At 36.3% G+C, this 14,186-nt stretch overlaps 2 protein-coding genes across 3 annotated transcripts in view; one reads left to right on the forward strand and one right to left on the reverse strand.

Moving 5' to 3' along the window:
* LOC108496272 (acrosin-like) overlaps nt 1-14,186 on the reverse strand; it is a 191,869-nt gene that overhangs the window by 101,211 nt on the left and 76,472 nt on the right. The gene's annotated exons all lie outside the window — the stretch shown is intronic.
* Nucleotides 1-14,186, forward strand: part of EPRS (glutamyl-prolyl-tRNA synthetase) — a 39,601-nt gene that overhangs the window by 4,102 nt on the left and 21,313 nt on the right. For both annotated transcript variants that reach the window (XM_017812812.1, XM_017812813.1), the window contains exons 3-12: nt 2,897-2,996; nt 4,792-4,948; nt 6,071-6,210; nt 6,872-6,972; nt 8,256-8,382; nt 8,927-9,119; nt 9,469-9,640; nt 10,609-10,842; nt 12,306-12,390; nt 12,693-12,752. In XM_017812812.1, coding sequence (XP_017668301.1) covers nt 2,897-2,996; nt 4,792-4,948; nt 6,071-6,210; nt 6,872-6,972; nt 8,256-8,382; nt 8,927-9,119; nt 9,469-9,640; nt 10,609-10,842; nt 12,306-12,390; nt 12,693-12,752 — 1,369 coding nt within the window. The remainder of the gene's footprint in view (nt 1-2,896; nt 2,997-4,791; nt 4,949-6,070; nt 6,211-6,871; nt 6,973-8,255; nt 8,383-8,926; nt 9,120-9,468; nt 9,641-10,608; nt 10,843-12,305; nt 12,391-12,692; nt 12,753-14,186) is intronic.

Here is a 14,186-nt window from a genome sequence, read left to right on the forward strand (position 1 = left end):
CCAAAAAATATGCATATATAGTGTACAATCCTTTGACATGTGGGAATTATCTTGGAATATTATAAATTTATACACTTGGCTTTGAAATAATATTTTATTAAATAATTTTGTATTACAATGCTTTCTTCCTACTGCATTGCAAAAATGCTTCTTTTGGCTGTAATGGAACTTGTCAGAAATGTAAAGCAAATGCTCTTCTGCACTTTGGCCCCACAAGGATAATGTCTAGAGTCATGGTTCCATCAGATGGAAATTTTTGTCTGTTAGTGTCCTTTCAGCCCTGGTGTTGGATTATGTTCAAAAAGTTATTCCAAACCTCAATATTGCATTAATTTTCTCTTGCTTGGTTGTACAATAATTTTAAAAATTGATTCTCTATTTTAAAGTCTGTTAAAAGTGTATCTCTAACGTGGGAAGCATCAGCTGAACTCATATCTCAACTAATGCTTTTGGTAAATGGATTTCATGGCATCAGTTCTGCTGAAGCTATCTTGTTTTGGCATGACTTGAAAATCACTTGGGATGTTTCAGATTTTGTTTTTTTTTCTTTTCCAGGAATACATTAGTTCTAATGACTTGACTTGAAATAAAAAAAAAGAACATTTTATTTGTGATTCTTCTAGGTTCTATTTTTGAAACTTAGTTAAAATCTGGTAACAAGCTTTTCAGCTAACTAACTGAAACTTAGCTGTCAGGTAATTAGCTGAAAAGTTAACTTTTAATGATAAATCAAAAGTTAACTTTTGATGATATTTTGAGATGATAAATTTTATTTTAAAGGTCATTTTTGAAGCCTTAGCTTCAAAATTTTGTCTAGTAATAGCTCCTAAGCAAACCACTCAGCTACTTAGCAGTCTGCACTAGCTGGTGGCTTTTTTGAGTGTTTTAGTGTACCTGCCTCTTGTCAGATTACAAACTGCAGTACAGCTTTTCTGTTTTGTGTTGGGAGCAATTACTTGTAAGTAGATGAATCCAACCATTCTGCAATGCTTTTTACAAATTAATTCAATGAAGTTTTATTACAATTGGAAATTGTTTGTGCTTTGTTTTGTGTTTCCTTTTTTTTTCCCTCCCCTTCTCCCACCTTTTCTTTTAATTCTTGAATATCTGCCCTGGTATTTAATTATGTGGCATTTTGTGTCACTTTGAAGAGACACTCTTTGCCTGTAACATTACATTGTCCATGTTCATTCTTCCTTACTTAGCCCTGGAGCTAGCAGGCAACTAGCTGCAAAGAGCCTTTTATAACTTTTCCAAAGAGGCCAATTAGCCCTGTTTGGGGGGAAGTGTTTTTTTTCCTGAAGAAAATAAAAAACTTGAAGAACAAGTAAGATTTTACTCAGAGTAACATTGTCCCATTTCATACACTTATTCAATTTTGCTTGGATAATCGTGGGTTTTTGTTTTAGTATGAACTACTGAAAACCATAAGAATACGTTTCACAGACTTCTCAAGTGCAAATGTACTGAAAATATTTTGTTTTCCTCAGTTTGAAAAAGCTTCATTAAAATCTGATAGCAGTGTCAAATTATAATAGGACATACTTTGTGTAAGTTGAACACCCTACTGTGGCTTTTGTTTTTGGTTATGTTTTATGAGTCTTCTATGTACTGGATCCTGGATGCTTGAAAAGCTAGAAGAAGAAAAAAAAAGGCAAAAAATCCCTCTCCACAATGGACTATATTCCTTAGGTTTTAATGCAGTTAACCTAATGAGACTGACTGATCCATCTGTACTAAAAATGGAACTCATTCTAATTGTTAATATATCAAGAAGTCTTCTGTATAATTTTGCGAACTTTAATTGATTTTTGTGAGGTTTGAGGGCTACCAAAAATTCTTTTGATTTTATAAAGGATGCAGGGATGCAGTAGGTATAAAAGGAAGTGCAGAACAATGACAGAACAGAGTTGTAACCTTGGTTGGAAAAGTTGGAGTGTAGCATTCAATCCATTAAATTGAGTAAATGTTCAGAAGAACACTTAGAGGAACTCCTTTTGTTGATGTCAATGCTGGTTTAGAAGCAATTGGAGCTCTGTTTTTCAATCTACACCTACACAAGACTGTGGAGATGAGTGTTATCTGGAGAACTGATGGCTGTAATGCCTCTTTCTTCCAAAGCTCTTTAGTAAATACAAATATATCTTAGATGAATTGGAAGCTAGATTTCTGACAGTATGCAGCTTTTTTTAATACTGTATGTAAGGTAGAAAAGGAAGATGAAAACATAGAAGTACGCTCTTTGGAAAGCCTTTTTTCTCCAGATCTATTGAGAATTTTCATAAGGAGAACAGGAAAAACAAATTCAAACTTAGTCTTTTATATGGAGAAGACAGGATAAAAAGAAGAAATACAGTCAGGCAAGCTTGTTCATCAAGGGATGTCTCAATGAGGTATGAATTGAGTGAGTAAAAAAATTAAGAGGATTTTTCTTTCCCTGAATCTAGCCCTTAAAACCACGGTGAAGACTTCAGAACTCTTCAGTAAATTGTCTAGGAATTCTCTTCAAAGTCACCCTTCTTCTATGAAAAGAAAACAAATATTGATTAGCTCCTTATATTCTGGAAAATACATTGCTCAGGTTATGCTGTCAGGACTTGGAGCGAGTGTTTTGTTATTTGAAAGAATAATAGAGAGTTTTATTTTCTTTATTTCTGTCTATGTTTAGGAGCTTACTGTTCCATCTGGTGATAGAAAAACAAGGACTTATTTATTCTTTTGCTAGGTTTATTCAATTTTATTTTTTTTTTTTATGCTGGTGGCCTGGTACCTGTTGGTTCACCCAGAAGTTATTTTGTGTTTGCTTTACACGTGTTTAAGCTATGTGTGTACAATTAAAGTTGAAGTGGAGGTAGTAATTTAATAAACCTATATCTTGCCTCTTCCTTTTCTTTAGGCATGTTTCATTTACTGATGTGAATTCAATAGCTCGGTATCTGGCTAGAGTTGCTGCATCTGCCGGGTTGTATGGCTCAAATCTGTTGGAACACACTGAGGTGAGAAGGAATCATAGAATGGTTTGAGCTGGAAGGGACCTTAAATATTGTCTAGTTCCAACCTCCTGCTGTGGGCAGGGACACCTTCCACTAGACCAGGTTTTTCAAAGCCCCATCCAGCTTGGCCTTGAATCATGTCCCTCTCTCTTGGGTTTTTCTTTACCTTTTTTCTCTCTTGGCCTGCGTTCAAAGTCGGGGGGGAATTGTTTTTGGGTTAGTTGTTTTTGAACTTGTATCTGTTGTTCTGCATTTTACTGTCAGAATGAGGTTCCAGCTCTGTGGGTTGCTGAGGGTTTTGTTTTGCTAAGCTTTCTCTTTCTTACAAAGAAGAGTAAAAATCCTGAGCTTTGAAAGGGTTGCCCTTTCCCATCCCTGCAATAACAACTCCTAAGCTGGCAGTTCACTAACATAAGATAATTCAAGTTGGAAGGTGATAGATGTGATTTTCCTTCCTCACTTTTGTCAGTTCTGTTGCCATCAGTTGCTACCTTGTAACAGTTCAGTGTAACACCAAGGAACACCTTGTGAAATTGAAATGCTGAAGTCCTTTTTTGCTGTATTTGATGAACAAAACCCTGAATCCAGTTTCCTCCTGAGTCTACCTCAGAATAATCAACCAATTTAAGTTGGTAAATGAAACTAACAAATTGAAATTTATTGTGTCTGAAACTGGGAAAGGAATTGAAGGACTTGATTCAGGTCTTTTCTACAACAACTTGAAACTAGTGGTAATCACTCTTCAGCCCTTATAGCTGGTCTCAAGGGAAGTGTTGTCTTAGTATTTTGCTTTTAAGGCATTTACAAAGTTGTACCTTATCTTGTAGCTATTTAGGTACAAACCCCTAGTTTTTAACTTAAGCCCAATCCTCGGCAAACACACTTTAAAGATTGGTGTTGCTGATAAAATGGTTCTTTTTGCTTCCTGTCTTTCAAAAATAAAAGCTGTGCTTTGAGAAGTACTGTGACAGCTGCATTTGTGGTGCACATATTTTGGAGCATAACTGCAAATGATTGAACTGAATTCTGTGGTGGTTGTAATTACATCTGTGCCTGCCACGTTGCCTCGAATGTTGGAAAGCTTCCCGTTGCAGTTTACGGAACACTTCCACATGAAATAGGGCCAGAGGACTAGAAGAGACGCTTAGTCTCTTACAGAGTTGAGGGATGCAATTTATAGAGAGGGCTACACTATTACCCAATCTAATTCTTAAAATTTTTTTGTTTGTTTATGTATGAAGATATGTATGAAGACTGCTTTGCATGGAGAAAGGGGTGGGTCCTGTTGGAGGAGGGATTCGATTGCTTCAAGTCTGAAAGGAGATGAGGAAGAGAAGATAGGGACTGAGGGGAAAGTGGTATACTTAACCAGTAACAGTACCAGGAAGATCAAATAAGTCACAAATATGGTATTTGAATAGTTAAAGGATAAGGATGATTATTATATGCTCTATGTGATAATTAAGTGCCTAAGAACTGCTGATTATTTTACCAATGGGAGTAACTTCAATAAAGTTGGTATTTTCAGCCGCTTGAATTCATGCTGGAGGAAGAAATTAAGTTAAATCATTTAGTATTATTCTGGATGAATTTTTCAGTATAATTTATTTTAAGCATTCTTTCAACATATATTATGATGCATTATCTAAATCTAAATATTATTATATATTTAATCCTAATGATCCTGTTAATATTTTCTGTTCAACTATGAAATGGATTGTATGTTATTTCAGTTGTCTAATGAGCTTAATTCTCATTCCTTTAGTAACTTTAGCTATCTTTTGTCCCTTCAACCTAGATTGACCATTGGCTGGAGTTCAGTGCCACAAAGTTATCTGCTGCCAGCCAGTTTCTTTCAGCAGTCCAAGAGCTCAACCACTGTCTGTCCCTAAGAACCTACTTGGTCGGGAACTCCCTGAGCCTTGCAGACTTGTGTGTCTGGGCTGTACTAAAAGGTATCAGTATATGTCCTCTGTTTCATTGGCTTGTAATCAGTGTATAACAGGAATCTCTAAATTTCCTTTTTTTATGGATGCTAGGAGTACCTCTTAGCTGTATGAGAGACTATATACTATCATGTCCACTGCTTTCACCTGTGCATCACTAGTGATGGCAATAGTATAACTTAGAAACCCTAGATTTTTTTTTTAAATTATTGTTATATTTGGAAATTTGAGATGTAATCCCTAGGTGGTTTTTTTTTAACCTCTTTTGTGTTAACTGTAAGAGTGTCTTTTATTACCTGTTGCCTAAGTATGAAAATGTGCCATGTAAAATTATATACATGGACCTTTCTATGATATTATCTTACTACAGGAAATTTCTTTGATCTACTTTGAATTATTAGAAGAGGTATATGTTACTCTGTGAAATAGCCTTTGAAGGTTAAAAGAAGCTTTGATGACCTCTTTTTATGGGTTTAGTTTTTATATTCTCTTAGCTCTATGTCTAAAGGTGATAGGTGACAATCTACCATGCAGTATAACCAAATTCCTGTTGGAAGTGAAGTGCATAACCAAGATTAAAAGCTAGCGGCTTTTGGTATTTTTTCAAAATTGCTACTCTGGAATGAAATCTGAAGGAAATGTCCTTTTTTTCTCTCCTTTTCCTGATCTAAATCTTTCTAATGAAGTTGTGTTCCTTGAAAACTAGGTTGTGGGAATACAGCCCCTCGAAAATAAAGGAGAGTATTGATGCAAGCTTCACTTATGATAAAACTTAGAAAATATCAACTGTAGACACAATAGAGGGGTATCCTGTATTTCTGCCTTGAAATAAAGTTGTTACTAATTTTGAGATGGATAATACAAAGAAAAATGTATATTCACCATTCCCTCTCACCTTTTGCCTTGATGAATCCAAGAAAGAATGAAGTATGTTTTGGGTTTGGAGGGATTTTGTTTATTTAATTTTCTTTAGAATGGCTTGTGTCCCTTTGACTAAATATGTCTTCAGAAGAGAGAGTAAGTAGATTATTTAAAATCATAATTTTTTTTTTAGTCTTAAAAAGCTGCTATTGGTAATAATTTTATTTTTATAATTTAGTAGTTTGAAATTTTTATTTTTTTTTCTAACAGATAATAATGTATGGCAAGAGCAATTGCAGCAAAACAAAGCTCCCGTGCATGCAAAGCGATGGTTCAGCTTTCTCGAGGTACAGCATGCTTTTCGGTCAGTAGGAGCCAAGTGGGCTGCTGCTACACCAAAGGTTAAAATGGTAAGGTTTACTGACATCCTCTGGAGAGAGTAGCTTTATTTTTGTGGATATACCGCAAGAAAACTTTATTTTGTTATTTTAAGTTAGAGAATTAAAAATTAAAAGGAACCAGTTGTGCGGTAAACTAAACTTTTGTAAGCTCTTGTTTACAGCTAAAGCTGTCGCTTTCAAATTTAGAAAGGGATGAATGGTGTACTCCAGTGCTTAAGTGGAATCATGAAAATTTGGCGCCTCTTCTTTTAATCAGCACTGCTCTTTAGATGTATTGTTTCCTTTTTCCAAAGAGCGTTTGAGGTCCTGATTGACCTGCAAAGATTGCACTCTTCGGTTGATTGAAATTGTTGATCATGTTCAGGTTAAGAACACTGAGATATAAAAACTTGGATTGCAACTATTTTCTTTTATGGAATAAATTAGGCAACTTGGTGGGATTTTTCAGTCCTGGATCAGACCGGAAGACAGAATAACTTAAAACTCCAGAATTGATCTGGTTTTGGTGTGCTATGAGTAATGTCAAAGTTGTGAAGAGATGAATTTGGGGTCCAGTATGGCAGCTTTTTCTTGTCTGGTTTGAAAGAAGACCTTGATACAGAAGCTATTATCTAGAGTTTTTTATCTGATTATATAGCTAATGCAATCTGTAATTATATCTCTTTTTAAGGCAACAGAAAAAGAAAAGAAAGCGGATGTTGGGAAGTTTGTTGAACTTCCTGGTGCAGAGATGGGAAAGGTCATTGTAAGGTTCCCTCCTGAAGCAAGTGGGTAAGAAACATGAATGCTTTGAGATGGTTCTATTTGTGTTTTGTCTTAAAAAAAAAAAAGTGTGCTTTGGTGAGGAGGTTAATCAGCCTATCAGACAAGGTTGTCAAGCCAAATGGGTGTTTAAAGCTTTGTCTGCATTAGAGCTTTGTGTTCACTTCTCCTCTATACTTCATTGCACTGTTGCCTGAACTTGGAATAGGAAGATTAGTTGCCAGCAGGTAACGTGGTTCTGCACAGCAGTGGGATGAGGAGAAGCAGGAGGATGACATTTCCATGGATGATGGTGCTGTGTGCACTGCCAGGAGCTGTGATGTGGACATACAGGCTTTGTGAGTTGGGTCAAAGGACTCTGTGCTTTTCGAGGAAGCTTAGATTTGAGAAGGGAAAGATGTGTGGGATGGCCTTCCTTGGGGAACCTTGACACCAGGTAGAGGCCCAGGGGTCTAGACTGTGTGGAATACCAAAGCACAAACCCCTTAAAGATCACATAGAGGAAATGTGATGAGCCAATATAATAAATTCATTTTTCAACCAGTGTTTTATTTCCCGTTTCTTTTTGGAATTGCCTGATGACCTGTAAAATTTCCATGATTACATTCCTTCATTAAACTGGCTGTTCAGCATCATGTGACTTCTGTACTTGTGTATCTTACTCTATTAGTCCAGTATAAAGTGTTACTCAAATATTATAAATTATGTATTATTTACGTGTATGTGTAGAAAATACTGTTCTCAACTTACTTTAGTAGTTTTCAGTGTCTTAATTCTGGTGTTTTATTTAAAACACTGTTCTTCAGGAACACATTAATTTTTTTTTTTTTTGGAAAGTGATTTTCATTTTGTGGATTTGAGGATTTATATTTAGTTGAAAATGTCAGTACCTTTATAGCTTGTGTTAAAAATACACTGCAACCACCATTTCAGAAAATTCCATTCTTCTGAAATTGGGTAGGTTCAGATTATCTGGTAGCTGCGACTGGGTATCATCAGCAGTTGGTTTAAGTTAGTCTGTAAAATTTGAGATAATTGCAGTCCAGTCTTTATATCCATAGTGACACTCTAATTTACGGATTTAGATAGTTTTAACACTTAACTACTAAGTTAATGGTAGAAGAAACATAATATGCTTTCATAAATGTGTAGTATTTCAACAAATATCCTAGGTTGGCTTTTTCTGTTACACTTAAGTATCGCTTTCCATTCTTTCTCATTCTCTCACAAAAAAAAAGAAATCTAGCTGAAGGAGAGCGAGTGTGTACATTTATTTTTTATTTCCTTTTTAGATATCTGCATATTGGTCATGCCAAAGCTGCCCTGCTAAATCAGCACTACCAGGTTAATTTTAAAGGAAAACTTATTATGAGATTTGATGACACAAATCCAGAAAAAGAGAAAGAAGACTTTGAGAAGGTATGATAAGACAGCAGAGAAATCCATTCCCTGTGCAGCTAATTCAGGGGTAAATGGCATGCAGATCTACTGTTGCACACTTCTTTTGCAACAATACCGTTTTACGGTATCAGTATTACATTTAAGTCTTATGCTTGGAAGACATTGTTGTCAACTTTACCTTAAGAAGCTTAAAGGCCTTTTACTGATAGCTAAGATATTTCTTCCCTTTCTCAAATGTTTATTTTACAGTATGTAGATGTGCAACTCTTGCAGTACACTGTTGTTTTCATCGCATAGTCACTCCTTAGTGTGTAATAACTAATTTGCTTCAGCTTTCATCTCCTTTTCTTGTCCTACCTCCTCCTTTAAGTCTGATCTCATGTAATTATAGGCTGTGAATGAATGATAAGTGCGTGACTCTCTTTTCTTTCATGCTTATTCTTATGGCTTATCCTTCCTAGGCAGTGGAGCATTAGAAGCATCACATCTGACATGAAGAGAATAAAGATTTAAGAAAACTTGCTTTCCCGAATGTTACAGTGTACAATTTCACACTTTGCAGGTTATTCTTGAAGACGTTGCAATGCTGCACATCAAACCAGATCAATTTACATATACCTCAGACCACTTTGAAACAATAATGAAATATGCTGAGAAGCTTATTCAAGAAGGGAAGGCATATGTGGATGATACTCCTGCAGAACAAATGAAAGCAGAGCGTGAGCAGAGAATAGAATCTAAACACAGAAATAACTGTAAGATATTTTAAGCGTCAGTCTTGCCTTGTTGTCTTTTTGATTTGGCATCAAAACTTGATTTTTATTAACAAATATGAATATGACGACTAATTACATAGGTTTAAGGTCCTTACAGGAACTTGTAAGCATTTAGTTCTTTGTTCTGCAAGGCTGGAATAAGCGTATATTTAGACAGGTTCAGCAGACTTGCATATGTATGAGTTCATCACTATTTATTACCACTTAAAAAATTCAACATGTGAAGTGCACGAAGATGAATTCCAGTATCTAAAGAGGGGGGTGACGTTGATTCTTTGTTACTGCAGTAATAAAATGTGGTTCTCTGCTTTCTTTTTGTTGTTCTTAGGTGTTAATAAAAACCTACAAATGTGGGAAGAAATGAAAAAGGGAACAGAATACGGACAAACTTGTTGTCTACGAGCAAAAATAGATATGAGTAGTAATAATGGATGTATGAGGGATCCAACTCTTTATCGTTGTAAAAACCAGCCTCACCCTCGTACTGGAAGTACCTACAAGTATGTCACTTCCTCCTTGTGTAGCTAGTAACTTTTGCTCTTTTCAGGGCATTTTCCTTTCCTTAGTAAGCTTCTTTTAATACTTGGAACCTGCTAGCATTTTTCCATCCGAATATGTAAGGAGTCTCCTGACTTTCTGAAACTTCTGCAAATGACTTTTAAAGCCTGTGAGTTGACCGTCATTGTCAGCAGTGAATATTATTTCAGTTTTGGTCGATAAATACCGTAAAATGTAGGCAGTGGAGAACTTTGAGTCAAAGTATGATGGCCGTGTCTTGGACAACAAAGCTGTTTGCTCTGGCTCTCAGAGCTTAACCAGAATTATGGCAATTTTACATTGCTACGATTTTATGTTGCTGCAAAACATCCTTGATCTACTTAACTGGGTGGCTGCTTCCACTTTCACTGCTGTCTCTGTGCAGAATGAATATTTGCTACATTGTGCATTGAAATCAGCCTACTAAATTGGTCAAGGATATGGTTCAGCACCTGTTTGAAACCTCTGTTTCCAGCTATACAACTCCATTTTTGGAAACACTGATTTAATGTGCTTATAATAGTAAAACTGTTTGTGGGTAGGGGTTTGTTTTTAAGCATGAAAGCTTTGCTCATTATTTGATCTATTAATGATTCCTTTTGATATTTAAGGAAAAAACCCTATAAGTCAGCATCTTTTGTGTTTGAAAAGAACAGTAGCAGTGTAGGGTTGGTTTTTTTAGGCTTGAATATTAAGGCTGTGATCAGGTAATTTCTTTAAGGCTTTCTTTGTGTTAAAAATACCCTTTGAATTTTTTTGTGGAAAATTCATTGTGTATGTGTTATTTTAGTCTTGATTTGAAAGTTTTCGGGATCATATGTTTGTAAATATTTGTAATACATGAATATAAATTATGCTTAGTTTAAATGTTTACATGGGAGGAAAGTGTTTTGTTCTTCTGCCCTGCTAATTAAAGGTCTTTTTTTCTCAGAGTTTATCCCACATATGACTTTGCCTGCCCTATTGTTGATAGCATTGAAGGTGTCACACATGCATTGAGAACAACTGAATACCATGACAGAGATGAACAATTCTACTGGATCATCGAGGCACTGGGCATAAGGAAACCATATATATGGGAGTATAGCAGGCTAAACCTCAACAACACTGTGCTCTCTAAGAGAAAGCTTACGTGGTTTGTCAACGAAGGGCTTGTGGATGGATGGTATGTTACATGTCTCTAGTTCAACATTATTCCCTAAGGTACTTGTGACTGACACATGCATTTTCGCTTTTGGGCAGCATGAGTGAATATTTAAACAATATTTAAGAACACGGATTAATTACAGTGGCTTCTGCATGAACAGTGTTTCTGTTTTCTACTCTGCAGTAACTGTGTGCATACATATTCATGTCCTGTAATAAACATGAGGTAGCTTATTTTTGGACTCTGGCTTTTGCTGCCGGTGCCACTTACACGTTTTCCACTCTGAGTCATTGGATCCATTCCTAAGTAATGTCAGAAGAAGGCCTGGATTGAAGAACTTCTGGTCCTATCCATCTCGTCAAATCCATCCTACTTCCCTCCCACCTGCCCTCCCCCTCCTTCTTTCTGTTAATTTTTTCATGTTACTTTGTTTATGCAGATAGTGCTTGGTGGCCTGGTAGCCTCAGGATTTACCTAGAAAGGATGAACTGTGAGTTTACGCTTCTGCAAGTAGTTCAGAGTCCAGAGGGGTTCCTTTGTCCGTTCCCACAATGAGCTAGCTGTGGGACCACGCCATCTGAAGTCATCTTGTAGTACAGGACTCAGCATTATCCATGGATTTCTTCAAAGTTGGCCAGCTGCTGGTAGTGCTTTTCCCGAGCTGGTGTTAGATGATTCTGTGCTCAGCCCATGAGAGTATCATTTTACACAATTTCCTAGGCTACCTGGTTGTCATGCTCACATGTGCCAAGTGTGCTCTTTTTTTTGGTTGGTTTTATTTGTCAATTGTGTTGGAAGCATAGATTCCTAGCTTAAGTATGGAGCCCCTCTGCTGAAGCCAAATTTATCCTTTTCCCCCCCTGCATTTTCTTTTTTCCTAGAGGTATAGCTGGTCTTACAATGACCTTTCCTTCACTAAGCTTCCCTTTTTTAGGTCCTCAGCAAGGTTTGATTTGTTTTCCCACCAACTCATGTGTTACATTTCAGATTAGGTATTTTTATTTATTTCTTGCATTAGAGAAAAAAAAAAATCATAGAATTCTGTCATGTTATCAAGAGATAACATTGTCATGGTCACTCACCTGTTTCTGGTTTCTCTTGAGCAAGAAAGAATCAAGCCCTGTTGTTTCAGGTTCCATTATTCAGTTGCCATTGGAAAAGAAGTAATGGGACAGGGATATAACTTTTGCCTTGCCCATTTTTGAGAGACTTAAGATTTCCCAGATATAGGAAAGGAGCCACTTCACTGACGGATGGCTTCCCTTCCTGAGGTGAAGTAGAAGAAAACCTGCCCCGGTACATTTTGTATGGATAAGAGCTCAGTCTTTTCAGTTAGATCTTCTCATCTAACTCTTAGTTCACTGAGAAAAATACACTGAAGCTGCACCTTTTGTGCATGGCAGTATTATTTAAGTTTTTTTATCAGTGTAAGTAGTAGGTAGAATTTAGCATGTGACACTAATGCAACATTTTTCTACTAGGGATGACCCAAGATTTCCCACTGTACGTGGTGTCTTAAGAAGAGGCATGACAGTTGAAGGGCTAAAACAGTTTATTGCTGCTCAGGTGGGTGTTCTCTTCTGATTCTTTGAATCTCCCTTGATAAGGACAAGCTTTTGTGAAGCTTGTCACTGGGATGTTTCTTTTTTTGAAGGTTTACTCCTTTTATGTGTACTGCTTCAACAATGGCAAAATGGACTTGGAGGTTTCTTACTTCAAAAAGTGATTATTTGGCAGCTTAAGATACCTTTCTAAACTGTTTTGATTAAAGCAAATCCTAGAGGGTTTGTAGTTTAAAGGACTTTGTTTTAAATGAATCTAAGAGCTAGAATATTTATATTAATGCGTTGGTTTGGTTTTTTCCCCAGGGCTCCTCTCGATCTGTTGTGAATATGGAGTGGGATAAAATTTGGTCCTTTAATAAAAAGGTATGTGCTTACTTGAATTTGATGCTACTCCCGATATCCTCTTTCTGGGATATGTAGAGAATCTGGCGTTCATTGGAGTGCTTATCACAACAAATAGCAGTTGCAGTCTGTTGCATCATTTGGCACACTTTCAGGAAAATGGAATGTCCCCACCCCTTTCTAACCTGAAGAAGCACTAATCCTATTGATTGTCCTATGCCAATACTTACTTGCCTTAGTACAGGAAAAGATAATGATATTTGCTGTAAATCTGATATGAAACCTGCATTTCATTTTTCTGCTTTCAAGCTGCGAGCTATCTGTAAGAAGGTATTACTTAATGCTTTTTACCTTAGCATATAGCTTACAGTGCTGTAAGCATACATAGCATAAGCTATCATTTTGCAGCTTCATAGCACAGTCACGTTTGCTTGTATAACAGGAGCTCTACAAACCCACTGAAAATGCATTATTCCTAAGTTTTAATTGGAATTGCCCATTTCTGGTTTGACTTATTTGGTTAACGTGAACACAAATCTTAATCGAATCGATCCACGTTGGCCGCGTTTCCTTTCTGTGGCAAAAGGACTAACGCGCTGCATATCCTGCCTGTGGAGATAAAGCCAGCACTGCTGAAGTTTCTGACTGGATGTCAAATCAGGAATATTGCATCTTGACATGATTAGTCGCTTTTTGGCAGCGGATGCTTGGACACTATAATAAGGCGAATTGTTTCAATGCGGATTGCATATTTTGTGTGATTGTGGAAACACCTGTTATTTTGCACTGGGATTCCTGCTTGGTTTTGCTTAGATAGTAACCAAATCCGTTCATTTAATAGTTTTTGCTTGTCTGGCATGTGTCTTGTATTTCTTCATATATTTTGCATTTTATCTGCTACATACACATAGGTTTATGAATTGGTTCTTTCTGTTGCTGCATAAATACATTTATGACTAACGACTGATTTGAGGGGAAAAACCCACAAAGAACTTTCAGGGCTCTTTTTTTTTTTTTATTTGGCTTTTAAACTGAGTTTCTTAGACCTCTGACTCAGCCCCTTGGACAGCACCATAACTTATTAACCAATTTAATTTACATGTATTTGTGCAATCTGCAATATGAACAAAAACAATTAGTTGCTTACAGGTTATTGGTTGCTGAGCTCAAAGACTTCATCAGTGTGAGAGCTCATATTTTATATGTGATCCTGCTGCCTTTTTAGCATTAGTCATCTGAGGAAGGATTGTGAGTTTTAATAAGTAAAATAAAGAACCTGGTAATAACACTATAAAATTCAGTCGTTTAATTATCAAAATTATGATATTAAAATCACATAATACACCTACATTTTGAAATACATACACAAATCTTTTTTTAAAGTGTGCATCAAACATTTAGGAGTCTGACTTCAGTGACAACTAATTTACAAATATGTGACTTCTTAAAAGTGTA

Source organism: Lepidothrix coronata, unplaced genomic scaffold, assembly GCF_001604755.1.
Source record: "Lepidothrix coronata isolate B3197 unplaced genomic scaffold, Lepidothrix_coronata-1.0 Scaffold38, whole genome shotgun sequence".
NCBI lineage: Eukaryota > Metazoa > Chordata > Aves > Passeriformes > Pipridae > Lepidothrix > Lepidothrix coronata.